The sequence below is a fragment of the Castor canadensis genome, chromosome 3 (assembly GCF_047511655.1).
Source record: "Castor canadensis chromosome 3, mCasCan1.hap1v2, whole genome shotgun sequence".
In the NCBI taxonomy this organism is placed as follows: Eukaryota; Metazoa; Chordata; class Mammalia; order Rodentia; family Castoridae; genus Castor; species Castor canadensis.
This window is the reverse complement of record NC_133388.1, coordinates 120167841-120182050: the sequence shown is the minus strand read 5'-3', so window position 1 is coordinate 120182050 and position 14210 is coordinate 120167841. Positions and strand designations below refer to the sequence as shown.

At 35.8% G+C, this 14210-nt stretch overlaps 1 protein-coding gene across 1 annotated transcript in view; it reads left to right on the top strand.

Annotated features, from left to right (window-relative positions):
• Prex2 (phosphatidylinositol-3,4,5-trisphosphate dependent Rac exchange factor 2) overlaps positions 1 to 14210 on the top strand; it is a 288123-nt gene that overhangs the window by 181771 nt on the left and 92142 nt on the right. Inside the window, exons 31-33 of the mRNA XM_074068562.1 lie at positions 2818 to 2859; positions 8135 to 8352; positions 11174 to 11276. Of these exons, the coding sequence (XP_073924663.1) occupies positions 2818 to 2859; positions 8135 to 8352; positions 11174 to 11276 (363 nt within the window). The remainder of the gene's footprint in view (positions 1 to 2817; positions 2860 to 8134; positions 8353 to 11173; positions 11277 to 14210) is intronic.

The window sequence follows — 14210 nt, the reverse complement described above, 5'->3', positions numbered from 1 at the left end:
ATAGAAAGCTTAATTTTTAAAAAGGTGCTCATTTTAAGAATGTTACATTTTTACCTAAAGTTCTGCTTTTATTCTCTTGATAGCTCAGATCTCAATTAGCAGCCACAGAGATGGTAACTATCATTTGATTGATTATTTGTATATGCTGTGAATGAATATTGGTGGCGCTCTTGGTCATGGGAACTCAGTAGCCGGTTTAGTACTGCTGTCTGTGCTGAGAGTTTTAGGCTCAATGTGGTGAGGGCTTTTTGCAGAGTTTAAAGTTTCATCCCTCATTCTGAGTTTCAATGAGATGCAGTTGCACTTTGTATGAGAATTCTGATTGTCATCATGTGAAATGAGTCTTTAAAATGACTAATTTACCATCTCTGCCCCAGTCCAGTGGACAATCCAAGGCAGAAAGCAAGCTGCCGTTTCCTGGTACTCTGTCCACACAGACGTGTGGTATGGAAAAGCCAGCTTTGGAATCCTTGAAATGAATTGTTATGTGGAACTGCCCTCAACTAACCTCGTGGGCTCAGCACAACTTTGTCCTATTCAATTTAAAGGCATTTTCATTCTACTGTCCAAATTGCCTTTATATTGGGAATGATTTAATAGACGGTGAGGTCTTGGCTGCAAATTTAACATAATGTACTGGCACCTGGCTGGAATGCCACAGTTAAAGTATGTAGATGGGATGGCTCCATTGCTTATGTTTCCACATCTCTTATTAAAAAAACAGCCCATCAAATATATACCAAATATGATATCCAAACATTCAGTTCTATGGGGATTATTTAAGAAGGATTGTTACAGTGCCACTCAAAAGTTATGTCCTTATATACTCATCCATCCAGTTTGCTAAATTGGGGTGAGAAGAGAGCAGAAAAGGTAGCAGATTCAATGGGGTGCCGATTGATTGTAAGGTGTCTCTGAGAGATGGTGCCTGGCTCCTGCTTAATCTCTCAGCTAGGTTATGGGCTGAGTGAAGACATTGTTATTTGAGTAACTCATCATCTTCTTAAATTCGAATGTCTGTTAGTCAACACATTTTCAACTCTTTGCTCCCTACAAAAATTGTGCTCTTTTCATAATCTCCCGTATTTTACAGCAACCTACTTTTTTTTCTTTTTGCCTTTTCTCTGCATTTGTGTCAATATCCTAATGAATATCTCTTCACTTTTCCCCTTTTATTATACTTTAGTAATGCTGATGGTTTTCTCTGACTCATCTCTCCTGATTCATATATACCGTTACCAGGTTTATTTTCTTAAAATATCACGTTCATAGAGTCAGCACTCTGTTCCAGAACACTGCATAATTTTTTTGTTAGATCAGCCTGATGTTCATTTTTTCGGTGGTGCTTTCTACCCATACTCCAGTCTCAGGTCCTTGATGATACAATAAAATCTCTTTATGCTAGCTTGTTGCATATTTGTTATTCATTCATTACTAAATTCCTACTAAGTTCCCACTCTTAGCATAGGTACCTCTTCCCCTGATAGTCTAAATGTGAAAAGTTTTAGGAAGTATTTTCTAATCTTAGAATTCTAGCTTCAACTAGGTCTAGATTAGAATAATAACAGTCTTCAAGTGTATACAGAACCTTAAACAATGTTAAAGACTTTTACTATGTAGTCTCATTTTTTTCTTGACAAGTCTGTAAAATAGTTAAGGTATATGTTATGATTACTAATGAATGAGCCAGTTGATACTCAAAGTAATTTAACCATTTTCTAATGCCATAATGCTAGAATAGAACAGATCAGGTTTCAGACTCTTAATTCAGTGCTTCTGAAATCTTTTTTTAAAATTTATTATGATATATTAATTATACAGGAGGGGATTCGTAATGACAATTCTGATTAGCCTTATATTGTACGTTAGTTACATCACCCTCATCATCTTTCTCTCTCTCTCAACCCCTTCCCTGCTCCACTTAAAGCAATTGCAAGAGGTTTCTTTGTTCTGTTTCATATAGGTATATGAAGTCCATCAACCATATGCCCTCACCTTAATCTCCTTCCTTCACCCTCCCTCCTCCCATTTGTACCCCTCCACACTGTACCTATTTTGCCTGCCTCTGAAATATTATTTTTCTTCTAGTCTTGCCTATAAAATTTAATGCCCTTTGAAGTATTTCCTGTATTTCTGATTGGTTAATTCTGTCTCTCTGACAGAATTACAAGCTTGTCTAGAATAGGATGCTATTCTAATAGCTTGTCTACTACAAGCTTGTCTAGAATAGGATGCATCTTAACTTACTTTATACTTGATAATCTTGGGCACTTAGAAGGAACTCCAAAAATTCTAAATTTTACTTATTGCAAATGAACTATTTATCGTCATTTGGAAGAAGAAGGACATATAAGTCATTGGACACATAGCAATGACTATGAACTTAATCCATACTTGTCTACTATCTATGATTGGCCCTGTGTTGAGGTGGCATGGCAAGAATAATAGATACATAGATTTTCTTCTTTAAAAATTTCAATAACAGTAGCAAACATTGTTTTGATAGTTTATTGACATGACTACAATAGTTATAGTTAGAGAACACCATGAAGGCAAGAATAGCTAAGGATGACCCACAAAGTTGGCAGGATTTGAATGGTGCTCCATCTATTCATGTGATTCGGAACTGGAGACATCTCAGGATCTTGCATAGTGGATAGGATTTACCTAATTAGATGAATAAGACTAATGTGTTGAGTAAATGAGATTTGTATTACTTAATACATTAAAACTGTCCTTATTTTTTACTACGCAGTTAAAATTTGACATTTATAGCAGAAAAAGAGTGAATAACTGATGTGTTTTGTTTCTCTGCAGAGGTAAAATGTCGGATACTCTTGGCTCTCCTTGAATATTCAGGTAACATTTTACATTATTTTACTTTTTGAAGTGATTGTGTTCCAGGAAGTCTTATAATAGGAAGACAGTGCCATCAACCATTTACAAAGATAAATGGAAATATAATCCCTGTCTTCTCTAAAGCCTTGGAAATATTTTTAACAGTACTTATATAGTTTTACATAAAACTCAAAAGGATATGCTCATTTTTTTATTGTAGGTAAAAACATGAAAGCTATATAAACATATTTTTAAAAATATAATTAAACAGGAGAAAGAAGCCCAGCTAGGTGGTAACATCTATATACCCAGCACATTTGGGGAGCAGAAGCAAGAGAACTGAGAGTTAAATGCTAATCTGGGCTACATAGTGATAGTGAGCTGTACCCACCCTCCCAAAGTAAAAGAGCAGGTTATGGTAAAGTGAATTGTGCAAACAGGATTTATTGTGAAACAATGTCTAACTTGTTTGTGAACAAGATCTATGTCAACACTTTGCAGACCTTACTCGTATTAAAATACACTTAGTAGGAGCTCAAAAAATTAGCAATGGAAAGCGATACTAAAGGAAAATGAAATATTTGATGAACCTCGACCTTACAGATGATAAGCGTTAACCTCATTGAGGCAGGCACTGTGTCTGTCTGATCATCAGTAATGGCTGACTGGCCACATGACTGGCACCATCCATGAGAGCAAGGTGGTCTTGCTCAAGTGCTAGACTTGCAGGGTTCTAAGAAGACAGCAGGAGCTTACAAAAGCTCAGCTTCTTCTGTTGGCCACTGGTAGACTCAGATGCAAGGGCAGAGGCAGGAACTCTGCTGGGTTTCATTTTTGTTTGTTTTGTTTTGTCTTTTAAGAGAGAGGGTGTCCCCAGGTTGCCTAGGCTGCTCTTTACTCTTGGTGTCAAGCAAGCCTCTTGCATCAGCATCCCAATTAGCTGAGATTGTAAGCATACGCCATCCCATCCAGCCTGGGACGCTGCTTCTGATGGGAGGACTCACAAGGGCATGAGTGTGCATATGTGTGTGTGTGGGGAGGGCATGGAAGAATTTGGGACCACTGAATCGTCTGCCACACTTGGAACTTTTCAGTTATAAATGAATAAATAAACCAAGTTGACCAAAAGCACTTTTCTTTTGGTTGGTTGGGTTTTGTTTTGTTCTTTGACGACTGCTAATAATACTAACAAGAATCTTACATTTTTGGACTTTGCTAATAACATACTTCACAGACTTCCTTTTCATGGATTTTATTACGTCGTCAGAACCACTGTGTGAGAATATTGGTTTTTTTCTACAGCTTTAAAAGTAAAGAACTGATATTCTGATAGTCTAGTGAATTATATTCATTTAACACATTTTTGAGCATTACGAGAATAAGGAAAATTATGCCTTTATTGCATAAGTGAGTAAAATAGTAGATAGCAATTTTGAAATTCAAACTTAGTTTTGCCAATTCCAGAAGTGATTCTAGAATTTGTAGCTTTATCATTAATATTCTAATGGCTCATTTTGATTTCATTTTAATTTTTCCATTCTTCCCAAGGGTATCCTTTTTCCTACCTTATTTTCTCACTCTCTTTTCTTCTTACATATATAGGATGGTATCTAAAGAGTAGCCACATTACTTCATAGTTTGGGCTGTGAAATTAGGTTTTTCATTTGAAAAGGGTGGACTGCATTTGCTAAGTAACTCTTCTTAACCTCTTTTCCTTCTTACCTTTTTTTTTCTTTTAAGTTCTTTTGCTTTGTTTCTTAACTTGTTTTACTTTCTTTTCCCTGCAATTTTTATGCCAGAACAATGCCTGGGGTTAGTTATATGTATCTAGAAACCATCTCATTCTTTTTTGATCAGCTGGGTAGTTATAGAACTTGAAATTTTAAATAGCTAAAATGATATTATGTCAGTATTTTTTAGATATTTATAGATACATTTAGTAGATACTTAAATGCTATAAAATGAATCTGAAGCTTTTGATAAGTATAGAAACCATTTGTTTTAAGTATATTCCCACAACAGGAAATATTTTGTTCTGTAAAAATAATGAACAAGCTATCACAAAAACCCAGAGCTCCCTCTTTTTCTGCTCTTGCTAGAAGCTGGAAGCAGATATTAGGATTCTTGCTGAAGTTCTTCTTGATAAAAATGGGGAGTGAGAAGAGCTTCAGTGAAGGGTAGACACTAGTGAATTTTGAGTGGCTGTGTTATTAAAAGGAAATGACAGGATGTTTTTCTGGGAGCTAGTAGATTTTGGTTCATTTCTTCATCATGTTGTTCTTTTCCATTCAGCAATAATATTAAGCTCCCATTTACCATACGCCGCTGGATGCTAGAGCAAAGAGGAATCTCGATGATAAGTCTACCGATGTCACTTTGTTGAGTGCTTTAAATGTTTTCTATCTCATTTATCTTTCCCATAAACCTAAGAAGTAGGAATGAACCCCAGCTTACGTTTTGGGATCCAAAAACTATGCTCATGTGGTTTAAGATGGGTAGTTGAAACATTACATGCCCCGAAAATCAATTAGCTTAACTCATGTCGCTCTGTGTACCCCATAGTTCATTGTTTTATTATAATCTCCCAGTCTTGTTGCTGGATTGTGGGATAAATGGAGGAAAGTGATACACTGAAAACCTGTAAATATAAACTGGGGATATGTTGCCATGATCCCTTTTTGTTACTGTGTTTTCTAAATTTGCATTCACTGTGAAATGATCACTTGTAAATAGTTATTTGAAAAGCTCTTGATATACAACTAACATCTTAAAGTCTATATAAATAAGTCATCTGCTGTGCTGTAAATAGGAATGTGCTAATAGAATATCACCTTGTGAGTAATAAGCATTTATTAAGTATCTCATTAGAAAATCTGTTGGTTTGTAATTTAAATGGCAGAATGGGGAACAAGAGAGGGTAATGGGGTGGTAAATATGACCAAAGTACATTATATACATGTGTGAATGTGTCATAATGAAACCCACAATTTAGTATAATTAATATATGCTAATAAAAAAGGAAAAAAATTAAATGACATTGTGGTCCAAGGCACCTTGCATATCTACCTCTTTGTCACTCTTGTTAGTAAAGACATGGCCGAGGTCCTAACTGGGACTTCATACCTCCAGTAATTGATGTAAGATTTAATTTCTATATGGCATACGCTGCTAGAGTCACAGTAATGAATGGGTACAACCCTCGTGTGATGGAGTTATCAACAGGCTTTGCAGGATGGAAAGACTAATGTGTGTTAATAGTGATCAAGTCTGATTTGATGAGGTTGAATGAAAATCTCAATTTTTTGCTTAAATACATAAAGATAGTAGCAGAGAATAGATTAAACATCTAAGTATTCTTTTAAGATTAAAAAAAGAATAAATTTGAGAATTTCTTCTCAAAAGCCATTTGGAAGTAATTATTTCTACTGGAGGCAAAGTTTACCCTTGTGATGTCTACCAACCTTACAATGGAGTTGGGATCTTCCTTTGCTGCAGTTTTGCTTTCCACACTTGATATCAGCAATTTCTTTCTAATTTGATTTTTTTAAGTTATTCTCAGGTTATATGTGGGAGTATTCCTGCCAAAGCTACCTAAGTATTTTTATAAGTTAACCTAGGTTTTCTGCTTCACATTAGGACAACTGAAAAACAGAAAAGAAAGATACAGGACCATTTGTACTTGTTTAGTTTCTGTCGTAGACCTCAGCTTATCAGCTGCATATTTGAGCTCACGTGTAAACTCAAAGGAATCCAAAGGTTTTGGGAAACCAGGGAATGAATCATAAATTTTCACTTTATTTATTTGTTCCTTTTGTTGTTATTTTCATTCACTCATGCATGTAAACATTTGTTGAATACTTACTCTGTTAGAAATTGTGCACAACAAAATGATATTTTAGTATTTTCATAATTGAGAATGGGGGAAAACTTGTTCCCAGTTCAGATGTTTACAGTTACCTAGAAAATAACCTTTCCCATCTAGTAGCATGGGATGCATGGAATGGAACTACTTGTGGGAAATGGCTAACACATGTTGGTCAAATTAGTAAGTTGAATCACATGGAATTGACACATTCAACCATTTTGACCTACCAAAGCAGTAACTTCATAGCTGAACCTAAAAAATGGGCATTTTAATACAAATTAATTATCTTTAATATATAATGTATTTTCTTAACACAATTTCAAGAAAAGGTGTTACTAATAGTGAAACTAGCACTCACCCACTGCAATATGTGAATGCATGCTTTTGATGGTTATTAGAAATGAATGTTCAATGTTCTTGGTAAACACCTGAATAATTGTGGGTCTTTGTCAGTGAAACAGGATCTCAACACTGAATGAAGACAACATTTCTCTTAATGTTATACACTAATACTGACAATGCTTCTTCATTTCAGAAAGTTCTATAAGCCTGCAAAATACCCAGTATACTTTTGGGAGGAGATTATTTTCCCCATGCTTTTCTAGTACATGTGATTTTTCTATGTGCAGAATATGCAGCTTGGTTTTTATGTCATTTTTGTAGTTTGCATATATCTAGACACACAAAGAAGTGAACAAGGAGTGTTAGCTCTTTTTATTACAGGCTCAAGAATGGCAATTCATAAGGCAAACATATCTTCAAAGTGGCTCACCTAGAAAATCCAGTCAACTGCAGGATAAGACTTCTAGTAAACATGAAAATCAATTTATGTTAAACCTATAAAACGATTACTTACATCAAAGAAATATAGGAACTCTTATTCCTGTAAATGTGGACATGTTCATTGCTTGTGAAATCAAGTAACTCAATTTAGAGTCTACAGATGTGCTTGTTATTACAAACACTTGGACAGCAAGTGCTCTTTCTCCATGTGCATTGCACATTAACAATTGGGTAGGTGTGGTAGGTGGTTATTTTTCCAATAGCCAACTGTATTTAATTTGTCAGCATAAACTAAAAAGCTGGACTTTGAAACAGAATCGAATTATATTTCATCGGTTTGAAAATAAAAGCAAATGAAACCTTATTTTTCTTTCAGATCTCGTGAAACAATTTAATGATTGCAGAAGAGTCACAATATCAATTAAGGAAAATTATTTTAACTGCTAGTGTTCGTGGTGCTTAGTGTTTGAGGAAAGGCGTATTTGCTAAAATGTGTGTGTGTGCATTTGTAGGCCTCATATTCACGTCTCCCACTTGGCATGAGTGTGGCGAGGAGATGAAGTACCAGCAGCTGTAAATGGTTAGTGAATTGGTCTTCTCCATCCATGACATTTTTAAAAGCTGTCTTTGTGTTCTTTTCAATTATAGACAGTGAAACACAGCTCCGGAGAGACATGGTTTTCTGCCAAAGTCTCGTGGCTACCGTCTGTGCCTTCTCAGAGCAGCTCATGGCGGCCTTGAACCAGATGTTCGACAACAGCAAGGAGAATGAGATGGAAACCTGGGAGGCCAGCAGAAGGTGGTTAGACCAGATAGCGAATGCAGGTGTTCTTTTTCACTTTCAGTCTCTACTGTCGCCAAACTTGGTAAGGACTCTCATGACTCCCTCTGTCTCCATCAATTGTCACATGCTCATAATATAAAGTGGCAGGCCATTTCATTTCTATAGTTATTCAGCTTATGCATTTTCATTCTTATTATTCAGTTATTTTCATTTTCATTATTCAGTTATTCCATTGTCATTTCTACAGTTATTCAGCTACTTTAAGTGGATGTAGTTTTCCATGGTTCTTCAAATTTTAACTGGTTTGTAGGATTTATTCCATCTTTCCTGATTATCTCTTGTCTGTGACTGCCAGTCACTGAGAAAACCTCCATCTGCTACTAATTTTTGGATCCCTAAGCACTGACAAAGGTCATCAAAAGAAAGAGGGTCTATACCAGCTGCTGACCATTACCCAGGCCTGATGTGACAGCCTCTGAAACCCAAGCTCCCACTAAGGACGATAATCTGGAGGAGTGTGCTTCATAGACGAATTTACACACAGTACTGCCAGACAATCTGTTTAAAAACAGATTGAAAACTAACATATGAGTTTATACATCAAAATGATGTTTTTCTTCTGTGATGTTGAGGGCAGGAAGGCAATTCTTGCAGTGCACAGGCATAGATTCTGGAATGTTAAGGCTATGTTAAAGAAACAGAAGTAGATTCTTTTGAAAAAGAAAGCACGCTATGTGGGTGATCAATTTCTTACTTGGTTAATTTGAAATAAGATTTTTATCACTTCCCAAGCAAGCAAGAGGTCTTGAGTTCAAGGCTCAGAACCAGAAAATTAGTTAAATAATTAATTAAAATCTATTTCTTCAAAAAGGAAAAGAAATAAGACACTTCTGGAAAAATGTTTAAAAACAAAATTCAAATTAATCATTGCATATAAAATATAAATCATGGATGATATAAAGCCCACTCCCTAACATATGACAGGAACTAAGTGTTTATTAAATGAGTGAGTGATAGATAGGCTTCAATTTTCTTCTATTCTCCTTACTTTAAAATTCCATTGTCTACTCAAGTGCTGCTATTTTTACTTTAAAATTAATTTTATTTCAAGTCTCAAAGGATAGAAAATATTTGCAAATCATATAACTAACAAATGACATCCGTACAAAGTGGATAAAGCACCCTTGAAACTCGACAATAAAAAGGCAAATAAGCCAGTGTAAAAGTGGGTAAATGATTCAAATAGATATTTTTCCAGAGAATATATAATAACGACCAATAAGAATGTGAAAGGATGAGCAACACCAGAGTTTTTAGGAAAATGAATTGAACAACAAAGAAAGACCAAATCACATGGCATATGCATGGCTACCAACAAGTGTTGGTGAGGATACAAGAGACTGTAATCTAACTAAACTGGACACAGGAATGTAAAATAGTGCAGCCCTTTTGGAAAACAGTTTGGCATTTCTTCAAAAATATTAAACATAGGGTTTCCATATCACCCAGAAATTTCACTCCTAGGTGATACTCAAGAGAAACCCAAACTTACATTTACGCAATGACTTCTGCAAAGATATTATTCCCAGCATGATATTCCTGATAGTCCAGGTGTGACTCACATCTGTAATCCCAACTACTTGGGAGGTGGAATTGGGAGGATCATGGTTGAGGCCAGTCAGGCAAAAAGTTAGCAGGATCTCATCTCAACACATATGTCATGCTTGTCATCCCAGTTACATAGGATGTGTCGGTAGGAGGATCACTGTTGGAGGCCAGTTGACCTTATCTGAAAAATAAATAGAGCAAAAGAGTGCTGGGGGTATGGCTGAAGTGGTAGTCTGCCTGCCTAGCAAGTACAAGAGCCAGAGTTCAAAGCTCCAGTACCTCCAAAAAACTAAAAAGGTTATTTATAATAGCTAAAATGTCTAAGCAACCCAAATGTCCTTCAACTGCTGACTGGATAAAAAATGTACAATATTGTTCAGCCATAAATAGACAAATTCCAGAGACTGGAATTTGTATACTGGTTGTATAGGGCTGAGAATTGGGGGGAAAAGAGATTAGGAGAAAATGCTAATAGATGCTGTGTTTCTTTTGGGGTGATGAAAATATTCTAAAATGAGATAATGGCAACAGTTTTCCAGCTCTAAAAACCCTTTACACTTAAAAGGCCAAATTTCCTAATAGGTGAACTAACCACAATGAGGCAGTTCTTTCTTTAAAAAAATAGAATTAATTTTGTGAAACCCTTAAATGTACTTAGAAAATTAGTTTTTAAAACTACAGGGTTCTGGGAAAAAAAATCAAAGAAACTCCCCGTCTTTCTGCCTCTGTGTCAAGTCCCACCTAGGATGTGAATGGCTCTACGCAAGCTGCAGCCTTGGGGTCTGCGAGTGCGTGAACACTGGCACAGCCACTTGTCACTTGGTCAGCTTTTTGGAACATCATGGTTTGCAAGAAGCACTCAGAGGCCAGACCGTTTAGAGCAGAAAAATGCTGATTCTTTGGGACTGTCCGTCCCTTCCAGGTAGAAGGCATTTTCTGCACCTTCAAAAGGATTTTAAAAATAACTAAAGCACTTAAGGGTGCAGGAATGGCTCAAGTGGTAGATCACTTGCGTAGCAAGTTTAAGGCCCTGAGTTCAAACCTAGTACCACAAAATAAATAAATAAACATAAAAGAGGAAGAAGAGGTAAAACAAAAACACAAGGGACATTTAACTTTGTGGGACTTTTAAATTTCATTTAGAGCAGGAAATTCTCAAGTGTGTTTGATAATATTGTTTTTTATATAAATAGAGCCCAAAGGAAACTATGTTATTCTGACTTTGCATTATATCATGACATGTTTCATCACATTGTATGATACTGTGTCATGTGCTGTTTTTCTTTTTTTTGTAGACAGATGAACAAGCCATGCTAGAAGATACACTGGTTGCACTATTTGATTTGGAAAAAGTTTCCTTTTACTTTAAACCATCAGAAGACGAACCACTGGTTGCAAGTAAGTTACTACATTTTTATAGAATTTCTTTGCCATCAATCACATATGATATTACTTTGATAGCTGCTTTATGATTAAAGAATTTAAAATTATCCCTTTGAGTTAGCAATTTTCTATCATTAAACTGGACAAAGGCAATGTTTTAAGAGAATTAGAAATCAATACCTATGTTTTAATGTCTGTTAGTTTCTCTAAGTTATCATTTATCTACTATTTCAACATTGTCATAGATATGTTTAAAAATGAAGATTTCTACCAGTCCAAGATATCTTCAGCAAGTTTTCTGTGTCTCCAGTTTTTTCCTAATTGCATGTTATGGTAGAAGATAAACGTATGCTTCTTTCAGGGCTGGGAAAGGTTCTTATCATTGACCTTCCCAAGTGTCTAGCATTATGTATAAGGACTCAATAAATACTTACTTAAGCCACGATCTGAATAAAGAATGATTACCATTCATTTATTTTTCCAACACTATTTTGCCAATACTATTCTAGGTGTCACAAAGAGAGAATTAAATAGACAGGTATCTCTCATGGGGCTGATATGAAAGTAAGGAGAGAAAATAAGTCAGATGAACAAGTTAATTTTATAATAAATTAGAAATAATAAAACAGAACAAAGGTTAAAAATCAAAGGGCAGATAAAAAATTTCAAATAGCAGAGTAGCAAAGGAAGTTAAGGAGAGCAGAGCCCTGAAAGGGTTGAGGAAGCAAGACTTTGGGAGAGGAGTTTCCCAGATTTGTTGGGCTCCATAGGGGAGCATGTGTGGCAGGCTATGTGGCAATGAGGGAAGCAGAGAACAAAGAGGAGCCCAGATCATGCAGGGCTTCTTGGCTGTTGAAAGAGGTTTGCCTTACCAACCAATTCCATGAGATGAGCAGTGAGGTCTGGCTTGCATGATAAAAGGCTGGTTCTGACAGCTGTGTTGCGTGGACTATTCAGAGGGCATGGGTAGAAGTCCAGAGAACAGGTTGGAAGCTACCAAATGACCCAGGAGAGAGATTATGGTGACCTTGACTTGAGTGGAGTATGGCGATGGAAAAATTAAAAATGTCAATAGTGTTTATATAAACCTATGAAGGCACAGAGAGTTGAATTTTATTGAACTTTCATTTCCACTACTGAAGAGAAAAGACAGCAAGATCATGATGTGCAAAGTTAAAAATGTTATATTAAAGAGAGAGATTTTTTTTGGCAGGGGATATTATTTGATAAGGATAATTTTTAATAAATTATATGGCCTACTGTGGATATGTATAGAACAGGATATATTTTCATTTACTTGAATAGCACAGTTTTGCTGAAGGCAGAGAAAGCTCTACTTTGTGATGTAACCCAAGTTGGTCTTTAAAATTTTGGATGAGAAACTATAAGCTCATTGGAGTATTCTCCATGATTCAAATATGACATTTTTGGCAAATGATCTGTTGACAAAGTAAGAGAAGAACCTATATCATAAGCTTGGCAAAATACTTATTCCATATTCAGTGTAGAGATTTAATCCTGAGCTATTGGATCACATACTAAACATTAAGGATAACTGAGATCAGGTAAATAATGTTAGTATGTAAACACAGCTGTATTATAACAAACCAGGGACATCGTGCAATATTGAAGCACAGCCTTGACTTCTGAGAAGAGTTCTCTAGTGAAGAGCCCATTTCAATGGTACATGACTGGACATTCCAAGCAAATTAAAAACAATGATGTTAGGAATATAATTCTTGTTATAAGTTAATTCAGAAAAAAGGAGGATTATTCAATAGCCAAGGGTCATCAGATCTCCTTTGGGTGGTGTAAGAAAACTACAGCTTTGCTACTCACTGCAGTAGTGTCATCTTTCTATACATGCAGGAGCAGAGGAGTTAGGTTGTCTAGTAAGTTCTGCATCACTGGCATGCAGACTTGTTAGCTGCAAGTCCATGGGGAAGAAGGGAAAAAGCATGAGTTATAAAGATATCACTGACTTTGGTCTCAAGAAATCTGAGTTCAAATCCTAGCCCCATTCTCATCTGAAAACATGAGAATATTAGCTTTCTCTACCCCACAGCAGTGAGGAGATTAAATAAAATAGTATATTTGAGATCCTCTAGCATTATATATGACTCATAGCATTCAATAAGTATTTGAATCCATCTCCTTTATTATTTTGCATTCTTTTCAAAAGCTGTATTTATAGCATTATCAATAGTCATATTTTGCATTAAGTAATAATGAAATTCTAAAGAACTAGAATGTGTCAAGCTCATAGAATTCAAATGTCTGGATTGCTAGCAACATTTCATTTCTATTAAAAATAATTATTATTAGGGCTGAACTTAGTGTCAGGAATATAATGGTAAGTAAATGAAACAAAGTCCCTGCTGGTGTGGAACTTAGAGACTAGTGAGAGATACAGAAGAATCAATGGCAATTTGAACGTATCAGTGATAAGGGACATTCCAAGGTAGTTCTTATATCCAATTATATAATTAGTGAGTAATGAATAAGCTCATTAGTTGATTATATTAGATAGAACTAAATGTATTTTGTGTAAAATCTACAGTTTTGGAGAATAATATAATAACAACAGGTCTCTCTCTGTTTTTTTTTTTTTTTGTTATTGTGGTACTGGGGCTTGAACTCAGGGCCTACACCTTGAGCCACTCCACCATCCCTTTTTTTGTGATGGGGTTTGTTTTCAAGATAGGGTCTTGTCTTGTGAACTATTTGCCTGGGCTGGTTTTGAACCAGGATCCTCCTCATCTCTGCCTCCTGAGTAGCTAGGATTGCAGGCATGAGCCACCACTGTTCAGCTAACAGGCCTCCTTTTTAATGGTGATACAGGTAATACAGGTGATACAGGTGATATTAAAGTAATTGTTAGTATAATGAATATTTGAGACTCCACTATCCCTATATGGATCAAGCATGGTGCCTGGGGCTGTGGATGCC